Here is a 10,808-nt window from a genome sequence, read left to right on the forward strand (position 1 = left end):
TGATATCAAAGTGTGGATACTGCTCTGGGCCACATCTCAGAGCTCCATAGAGTTCCTGCTGGACTGAGGTGATGTTTAGCATGAATCCAGACTGCATAAAAGGTTCCATTAGTGTTTGCTTTGGAAAACTATACTCAACAAGACCAAGGAATGAAGCTCTACCAAAGTAAATGCAAAAATAACATGTGTGTATGATAAGGACAACTACCTTGAGTTTTCTCTCATTGTGAAACTACTGTGATACAGGTTTAAAAATGCTGAGTGAATATTTTGACAGGTGAAAAGTACAAAGTAGAATATAATGGGTATTATAATACATAAAGTGCAGCTTATAAATTCTCATAGTCACAGTCAAAGTCTGTCATCCTGCAAATGATGTACTTCCACTGTCGGTCCCTGAAACACAACAAGAGCAGAGTCCGTGACATTTCACTGAGCTGTCAGATGTTATTCATGAAGAATAAGACACACACCTGAGCACGCCACTGAAGGTCGTCTGAGCTCCTCTGATGAAGTATCCATAACTGGGCACAACCATCTCACCCTCCTCCCTGTAGTACTCTGGGACATCTGTGGTTTTCCTGTTGACAGAATATCAGTGTACTGTGTATAGTATCTTTTTATCATAATAATATGACTGTATGTGCAGTGCATACATGCAGGAGTAGGGGCAGCGGCGTGTGTAGTAGCAGCAGTAGAACTGCCACTCTCGGTCCAGGACAGACTCAAAGTATTTGCTTTGGACTCCAGCAACAAGACCATTACGAGAGCAGGTGGATGTCCTGTAAGAGACAAACGAAGACTCAGTCACATCAATCAAAATACTGCACTAGGCCAGTTGTTACAGACAACACGATTTCTCCATTCTAGCACCATGGGGATCTTTGAAGGTACATCTATCAGTATATATAGCTTTAAACATGTGTTTTTCCAGTGAAAAAGTGTTATGGTGACAGATTATGTGTTTATGGCCCATACGACTATCTGTCCCCACAACACAGATCCAACAGATCTCTGCAGGTCCACTGAGTCCCTCAGACAAAGAGCAGAGTGAAGGTTACAGGTGCTGATATGAGGGACAGCAAAAAGTAATATCAAATAAATCTCAAAAATAACAAAATGATGATCACTCTCCTGAGTGGTCTGATTCAGAAATGATATATTACGGCTGATGGGCGGCTGGCACAGCTGTGAGGCACGTGGAAAAGCATACAAGGATTCTCAGTTTGAGTGGGGCCTTTCTATGTAGAGTTTGCATGTTCTCCCTTTTCAGTGGGTGCCCTGTGCTCTGCAGTTCTCGACAGGTTACACAGAGCTTCTGAAGAATGGTCAATAAAGCGGAACTAAGCAGTTCTTGGACAGAGTGACATATAACTTTTTAAATTAAACTAATAGTTTTGCTTCAAATCAAATCAGAACAGCACTCATTCATGCCACTGGAGCAACAGTATTCTGGCATTATACCAGTCCCACTGTTTTATAACCTCTACTTCATACAATAATAACAATATTGTGGATCAAATATGAGTCACTCAGACATTTGTGGTTCTTTATGATAGATGCTGGAGTTTACAATGGCCTGAGAGCTACAATCTCCTTCAATACGCTTTTCTTATCGGTGACAGAGACCTTTAATTAGATCAACCTTTCTATGGAGCTGACAGAGGTGGTTAGCCTAAATTGTTTATGCGTCTGACCATGGGGAACGCAGCTAAATAAAATGATTGCACAGGCACAGGGTGGAGACATACTTTACCAAATCTCTATTGTGAGCAAATGGTGTGTTAAGAAATATATGAGGTGTGATATGTCAACTTTGACTTAATGGTGCTTGAAATTTATTTTGCAATAGTTGAATGTTAAATCATTTAGAAGTCATCTTTTATATATATATATATAGTTCCCAAATATTAGTATCTGTTGTTTCAGTTGGACCAGACTTAGATAGATAGATAGAGATAGATAGATAGATAGATAGATAGATAGATAGATAGATAGATAGATAGATAGATAGATAGATAGATAGATAGATAGATAGATAGATAGATAGATAGATAGATAGATAGATAGATAGATAGATAGATAGATAGATAGATAGATAGATAGATAGATAGATAGATAGATAGATAGATAGATAGATAGATAGATAGATAGATAGATAGATAGATAGATAGATAGATAGATAGAGATATCAATAAACTAGCTGAAACAGGTCCTGCACACAGAAAATGGCAGGCCTTGTTCCTTTGAATGAGCATAATTGTAAAATAATTTGAAAATTTAAGTGAGGAAATTTAAGAGAAAATAAACAAATATTAAACAAATTGAATAATTCAGCACAATTCTTTGGAAGACTTTATTAAAACCAAACTGAAAGTTGGGTAGTTTTTGGACAGGGTCAACCCTAATCAGTAATTTGAGATGATGTGGTTGATTATTCAAGGTTGTTTAAGGCCGTGTTGAAAAACTATTCCCCTGTTCACTGTGAATAATCAAGAAGATCAACTGTGTTCCATGAATGGTCAAAGATGGATATTTCTGGGTAAGGAAATACAAGCCAAATTGAAAGTGAATTTGTAATCCAGTTGTGGCTCTTAAAGACCTTTATTTAACTGTGGCCTAGTTAAGTTTGCAGATGTCACCTTCACACTAGATGTTCAGCTGTTGATGACAATAGCACCTGCGTGGGCTTATGTCTTCTGCTAATAACGACCTTAACATTAGTGTTGTTGGACAAAGAGCGCGCAGGACCTAAAGGGATCTCCTGTTCAGAGAGGAGGAGGGGGCTACCATAGTACATGCTGTTACACTCTTGTGGTATTGAAAAAGTAGCACGCCTGGAGTTAGCATGAAGAAGTGACAATAAGACCACTTGTCATTACTGAGAATGAAAATAATGTGTTAGGATTTATGCTGTACATACAGAAAAATAAGATAAGATACAATTTCATGTTTTCAAAGCAAATAAGCACTAAATCAAAACTGTAACATATTAACGTTTCCATGTGCTATGAATGATTTGACGGTTTGGTCTAGCCCTGGAGGCCAGCCCTCCTACTTTCTGTTTGATTCCAGCACAGTCTGGAACCAGGTGCAAATCCTTTATCCAACAAATTTGAGCCAATCCAATTACAAGTCACAGTAAATCGGTGTTTTAAGATCAGTTTCTGGCTCTGGCAATTTGCTAAAGTCTTGCACATGTACTTCTGGTATAAGCCACACATTGCTTACTGGAAACTTTGTCCATTCAATATTAATGAAGCACTGTGTTGTTTACTGGCACTATAAAAGTCAGAATGGGACTGGTGCAGGAGATTGGAACCATCAGTGGCTCTTTACATGTGGTGAACATATTTGCACCAAATGCCACGGGACAGGCTCTGGACTTGAGCTGTTTATTTATATACTCATTCTTATTTACGGATCTGAAGCACAGATCACATGGGACACAGACCTATCCATGACTCACCAGCTCATCTCATGCATGTGCTGAATACACTGTTTGTAGGGTCACATTAATGGTATTCATTATTCATGGAAATCATTACAGTTGAAAAAGTCATTTGGTTTATTGCACTTCTAGTATGTATATATAATTCTTATGGGGGTTGCACTATAATATTCAAAATAGTGCAACCCCCAACCCCCCTGCCATTAAAGGTACACTATGTAGCTTTTCTAGGTCTGTCAACTGCTTGTCTCCATGGAGAGTGCTTTGCCTGAAATGTTCCACAGTATGGTATTAAACTTATCTATATTAATGGAGACAGGAAGGTGACCCCACAATGCCAAGTTACAAATTAGATCTTTGGAAAGGTGACCGCACTCACCGTAATCATGTTAGCCAAGGTGTTTTTGAGACATAAAACATCTGTAATTGAATGCAATGCAAGATAGATACATTTAATGCCATACAGTACTTTAAAAGATTACAGGCAAACAGGCACACAGGGGAACCCCAACCAGAAAAATTACATAGTTTACCTTTAAATTACAAAATATAATTCTTTTTTTGTTTCAAAAAACTACAAGCTGACAATTGTAGTGGTGGGTTACAAAACAATTTTGTAGTAGGATTTGTAAGGTTTTACTGTACACAAGAAAACATGTGTTATAATAGTTAGGGGACAGGACATTGTGAAAAACAAACAAATACCATTCACGTCACAGTTGTTGCCTAAAAATAATTTGTTCTGATGTGAATCCTCTGCTCCCCTCAGCTGTCCCGTCTACCTCAGGGGGTTGCCTCGCATGTCTAGAACCTGATTGAAAAAGCAGCACTCACCACTCCAGCCCGGCACGGTTGATGTCGTCCCACCAGCAGTCCGTGGGTTGTCCCAGACCCTCTGGTGTGGCCTGACATTCGAAGCTCCACAGACGATCTGAACCCTCTTTTTCACTGAAATAACTCCGTATAGCCACCAGCACCTCTCCATGGGGGCACTGGAAGTTGAAACCTTGGCGATATGCGTTGACCCATCCCATGTCGTAGTGGTCGGTGTTGTGCTGGGGTGCGACTGACCCCAGCATCAGTGCAGATAGGACAAGGAGCGGGATAGACATGGTTCAAGAGATGCAATGGACTGTGAGCAGCGGGTCACAGCTGCCTGACTTTAAATAATCCTCTTGTGGGCCAGATGTTTTATGTCCAACACCCATCTCTGTAATTTGCAGCAGCTCAGGGGACACATCCACAAGTTAAGTTGGATGTGGGGAGGTAGAGGCTGGACAGGGCGTTAACCCAAGGTCTCTGCTGCAGATTTGTCTTTGTATTGGTTTTGCAATAGAAATGATCCTGTTGTCAGATGTTTGGGTTGTCATTCGTAACATGGAATACTTTGTAAATATTGTTAATTAAAACCAAAAGGAAGTTCTGGGTTTAGGCTGGTCAAAGCATGTGCTTGGCTTTTGTTGTGGCTCAAGACCACCTACAACAAGTGAATTACTTGCATATTTTACTCTGCATTCTGCAAACATTTCTTGAAAGTTATTATTATCATTTGTGAGAACTGCATTTAAGACACTGCTGCAATTATTAGTGAACAACTGAGGCACGGCAACAAAAAATGAGCAATTTGCAATCACCACTGACAATATTACTAATAATACGATCAGTTTCTAACATAATATATAGTTATGTAAGCTTTCCTGTTATGCAATTTTTGTATTATAACAAGATTCACTCTCTCCTTAACAAACGTGAATTAAGGTTTGTAGCAAAATGTGATAAAGTCTGTACATACTTGTCACCCTTGGACTAAATGACTACATCAAACGTATGTCACATACAAGTCACGCTATATCTCCACTAACACATGTGTGTGAGGATCTGTTGCCGTGGCACTAAGCTCTAAATTTAGCAACCCAAATAAGAGTTAAGTTATTTTTGCCCCTTCTCATCCAGTGAAGTTTTACAGGCTGTAAAAATCCCATGCAGGAGGACAATCCATGCAGGATAGGTTTTGCAAAGATGGCAGACTGCCTGGTATTAAAAATGTCCATGGCGCTCTCATATGGAGACATTAATATTGTTAATAAGGCAACTCCACAATAAATATCAGTAATTTCAAAATCGTAATGAGTTTTATAGTCCTAAAACTTGAAAAGCAGATCTACTTCTACTTCTAAATCATTTGCAGTTGTCCAAACTTATTACTCACTTACTTAATGCATTCCTAGCATCCTTATTATTCACCACAACTAGTTTCACAGCTTTCAGGGGCCAGAGCTAAATTTTGCCTTCATGTTGTGTTGATTAAAAACAACTAGCATGCTAACAACTCACCAGTCTTACGTGCTGGTTCATGGATGATAAAATGCATCCACTTTTTGATGACACGGTGGCTACGTGGCTTCACACCAAGATGGCCGCCTGTATCAGGGTGGGTTTCTTCGGGGCACACCGGTTTCCCTCTTTAATTCAAACCGCACAATAGGTAGAATCCTCCAGCTAGGATTGTCTTAACCAAGCTTATAGTTCAAGATCTGAGGATTACACATGTAGGATTAATTAAGTATATCTTAACCTTTACCATGATGATTGAACTAAACAAAGTAAAGTAAAGTGTCTTGCCCATATACATAAAAACTGTGCGCACTGGAGTGATGTTTTGAACCAGCTACTCTATAACTGTCATGTAGATGAACCCTAAAACAATTCTAGTATTTAATTACCAGAATATATAATCATAATTACCGTAGTGACATTTGCAGCTGCAGAGGGCCATTAGTTCCACGCAGATGTAATGAAGGATTTCTGCCGGACTGGTCTGCACTACACTGATTGTGCACATGAGTAATGATATTTAGTCCAAAGCTCTCAGAGATGACACGCCTCTCCTCTGGGGGGAAACAGCTGATTGCACTGGGAGTGGGACTCACAGTATTTATTATTACGCGCTGACGTACTTGGATCATGAGTGCAGGTGTTGTTGCTTTGTCATGATGCTAATGCTATATTTGAAACTACCGCAGCAATAGAACGACTGGGGTGAACACTTTATCTGCACTGTACAGAAATGAAGTGAACCATATTTTGATGACTGAGAAGGTAGAGATGAGAAAGAGCCAAAAGCAAAATGGACTCTCATCATATTCAGAATTGCATTAACATCTTTTTGCGCATGCTCCTTTATTCTCACTTTATCACAGTCTCATTTGCGTCATTGACATAATTTGTCATTCAAGCTCGTCATTCCCAGGGCTTTAATTTTGCATACACAATCTTGTCACTTTTCTTTTTTCAGCAAGTTACAAGTGACAGTGTCTATTAGGCTACTTTTGCAGCAATAAATATAGGCAGTGTTTCCCATTACATAATTGTATCTTTTAGTCTAAAAACAAGTTGAATTAAAAAAATAATAATCATATAATATTCAAAAACATTCAAGGACCTCAAAGATAACTCCTTTAAAGGTGCACTAGGTAACTTTTTCTGGCCCGTCACTCTTTATGAAGATGCATGTTTTGTGGTATTTCTAAGCTATAAAAAATGTGTGTTGAATAAATAATAGTTAAAGCTATACTGTGGAACAATCCAGGCAAAGTAATAAGGCCAGAAGGTGGTGTATTCTCCATCAGAAAAAATGACTTAGTGCACTTTTAAATTAACACTGAATAGACTATATATTCTGCCATGTTTCTTGGCATAACTTCTCATGGTGGCAACTTCTCAAATACACTTTCTATATGATATTTTTACTGCTGAAGTTGTTTATGTCTAGAAATTCCATAATCTATAGGAGATATAGGATGGCGTCTAATTGTAGTTCAGGCCTCAAGTGTTTTTCTCTTCAACCGTGGCCAGAAGTGCATAAATCTTATCCCATGAGAGATCATCTTAGCTAAAAATAGACGGCGGCTCATGTTTTGGAACTGTGAGAGTGACGAGGAGAGGAGGTTCTCCAAAGTCCAATGGAGCAAAATGTATTAATAGTCACAGTTAAACATACAGGTGCTATTTCGAGGCTGGCTGTTGGCACCTGCATGTCGAAGGTCTTCATTCATAACAGCGTCATGGCTGAGGTGGAAGATGTTCTCCAAATATGCACACAAGTGGTGGCAATCTTCATTTAGATAATAAGGCAGCCGCATTGATAAGAATTTTCAGCAAATATTTAATCTTTTTGTTGTTCTTTTTGTGTATTACTGGTCAACCTAGGCTTTTTTGGAAGGGGGTGAAGAGTGGGGAAAAGCATTCAGTAATATGTCGATATATGTCTATAGCCTCTGCCTACACGTACAGCTATTACTACATCTACTACCACTACTAAAACAGGCTCTAGTTATCTAAGCTACTCCTTAATCAAACTTAGAGCCATAGTAAGTCTGTAATGGTAAATGTCCAAAAAAAACACAACGAATCTGTTTGCTAAATCAATGCAAATCAACAACTCCAGGTAGCACATTAACTAGTGATCCAAAGGCCAAACTATAAGAGTATGTTAAAAATGCACTTCACAAACTCAAATATGCCAAAAGTGCTCTCAAGTCCCACTTTGTTTTCTTGACAAAGTTGGACAACTCTGCACTAAATAAAGAGGGTCTCCGTAACAGCTAGTCAATATCATACACTGCCTGGCCAAAAAAAAAAGTCGCCAGCAAAAAAAAAAAAAAGTCACACAGTGTAATATTTGGTTGTTCTGCCTTTAGCTTTGATTACAGCACTCATTCGCTGTGGCATTGTTTTGATTTCACTTCTACAATGTCACAAGATTTATTTCCATCCAGTGTTGCATTAATTTTTCACCAAGATGCACTGATGATGGTAGAGTCTGACCTCTGCACATCTTAAACTGATTTGGTGAAACGATACATAGGAGTGGAGTCACATGGTACAGAGTTTAAAACAACACCCTGGCACCCCCTCTCAAGGTAAGTATTTGTCCACATCTGCTACTCATTGAACGGGACAGAGACGCACATCCAGTCCTGGCCCATCGCTCCCTCTGGCAGCCATTTTGAAAAGTCACATCTGTCTTCCTATCTAGTCTAGAGTCATGGGAGCAGTAACTGATGGGAAATGTGCACATTTATTGAGAATTTCATATTTTCAAGATTTTACAGCTGCGTTTATCCTTCTTTTTTGGCTGTTTTGGAAACATTCGTGGGAAGAAGTATAATTTATTTCTGTTGTGCAATTGGAGTCTGGCTCTTAAAATTTGGCACTTAAAGGAACACAAATCATTCATTTAGGTGCAGCTCTATACTTGGTTAGCATTGTTTTTTTAATATGTGAAAAACAATAACCACAAAGCAAACAAAAAAACAAACAAAACATTACCCTCAGATAAAGGCAAAGCTTGATATTTAACAATGTAGGAGCAAAACTAGAAAACTTATCAGTAACATCAGCTCATAAAACCTGGGGTTTTTCAGCTCATTTCTAATCTCATTTTGTCGAAGTGACTGTACAACATCTCAGCCTATCACTTTTTCTCTGTGTTTGGACATTTTGTTCCTGAGTATGACAATGCACGGCAGTGAGTCATCAATGTGAAGTGAATTGTAACAAAATGAGGCCATATTAAGTGCATGAACATGGCTAAAGGATTAAAAACATGATTTATTAGCAAGTTCTCTGACAGATGTTATGATTATATTTTAAAATGATTGTTGATGTCCTAGAGGATTAAGGCATAGGTGTCCACTACAGATATCCTTGAATCATAGAGTGACATCACCTTTTAAAGATGTGCAGCTCACACTGCATTATGGGAAGTGCTATGGGTGATGCTGCAGTTGCTAATGCTCACATGCCTCTTCGTATCTGTTTCTCAACATGATTGCGTGATACTTTCAGATTTTTGTTTTCATGCTGCAGTAGAGTCATTTTCTCAGTTATCTTTAAGGCTTACAAACAGAAATAAAAGTAAAATATATTTATTACGATGTGGTATGAATTATTTAGTCTGGATGTAGAACATTCACAGCCTGAGCAGTTTGTGTCTGCGAGCACACACTCATTCATTATGTCAAAGCAAAACAATGTTTGTATGTAAATTAGAGGGCTCCAGATGTGACCAAATGAAAAATGTCCTCTTCCTGCTCGCCTGTGCAAAGCTGACATCTTGTGACTGTAGCAGTAATCAGTGGTGAGTACTGTGAAACATTTGTGCATACATTTACACTTTACCATTATTATTCTATCTTATACTTGTGAAGATCAGAAACAATACATTAAAAATAATTGTTCTACAATTTCAACAAAACTTGTTTACATATATATATATATATATATATATATATATATATATATATATATATATATATATATATATATAAAAAAATTCTTCTTTTTTGCCAGGGTAAAACCATGCAAACCGAGCCCCTCCTGTTGCAACTAGCCACATACACATGATACTTTGCACTTAAAAATGTTTACAAGGGTGTTTTGACGATATGCCTTGATCATAACTTTGCAAGTAAAAGATTAGATTTCACTGTGATTGGGTAAAACCATGTGCTGGTGTGTTTGAGCCTAGAGCCACATCAAACAGAGAAGCACTAAATCACTATATGAACAATATCACCAAAGTATGTGCAAGAAAAATAAGTGAATTTTTATTTAAAAAGTTCAAATTCTAACCAAAGCTACGAGCTTGAACTTGAATTTCATGACCTTTGCCCTCTACAGACTCAGCCATTCCTGGTATGCGAGTTCTGTAACTGCCACAGAGGCGACAAGGACAGCACTGGCATGAGCCACTCCAGTTTATAACGCTTCACTGGTGACATTAAAGGCCGATCCAAAAAGGCCAGTACAATACAGCAGAGGAAAACAAATGTCATCCTTTGGTCTCTAACCTCATTAGAACAATGTGTTGAGGCTGGTAGTGTCCTGCCTCTATGTCCGAGTTGGGACAGGGAGGCAAGACACTGATAAGCCCCAATGACAGCTCTGATAAAAGGGCAGCTCCAGTGATGGGACAGACAGGGGAACAGTCACACCCCACAGTTTTAGGATCATGATGTCCTGGGGCTTTTATTTTCATGCACAGGTGTTCTGCAGTATAATACTAAATCAATCAATTAAAACACTATTTATTTAGTATAGTCCTAGTTTGTGGATTCTGTTCACTGATCGTGGCAGTAATGTTTTTTTTTATTATTTTGATGAGGCACACTGAGCAGTTAAAATACAAGAAATATCATGCTATACCCCTGCTGAAAACTGGAGAAATACTGTGTCAAAACTCACATGCATGCAGTAGAAGGTCAGTAGTGGCTTATATGATGAGCCTATGGTACCCTGGGAGGGACAAAAATAGAAGGAGCCGACTTCAGAGTCAACCCCTTAGTTTTAATAA

General features: G+C 38.5%; 1 protein-coding gene across 1 annotated transcript; it reads right to left on the bottom strand.

Annotated features, from left to right (window-relative positions):
- Positions 1–227: 227 nt before the first annotated feature.
- On the bottom strand, positions 228–4,667 carry dpt (dermatopontin). The gene is made up of 4 exons (XM_033965139.2): positions 4,286–4,667; positions 657–782; positions 474–581; positions 228–396 (listed from the first exon to the last, which is right to left on the bottom strand). Exons 1-4 carry the CDS (start codon positions 4,561–4,563, stop codon positions 330–332), a joined length of 579 nt encoding a protein of 192 aa, XP_033821030.1. The 5' UTR covers positions 4,564–4,667; the 3' UTR covers positions 228–329.
- Between the last annotated feature and the right edge of the window lie 6,141 nt (positions 4,668–10,808).

Source organism: Periophthalmus magnuspinnatus, chromosome 4, assembly GCF_009829125.3.
Source record: "Periophthalmus magnuspinnatus isolate fPerMag1 chromosome 4, fPerMag1.2.pri, whole genome shotgun sequence".
Taxonomy (NCBI): Eukaryota; Metazoa; Chordata; class Actinopteri; order Gobiiformes; family Gobiidae; genus Periophthalmus; species Periophthalmus magnuspinnatus.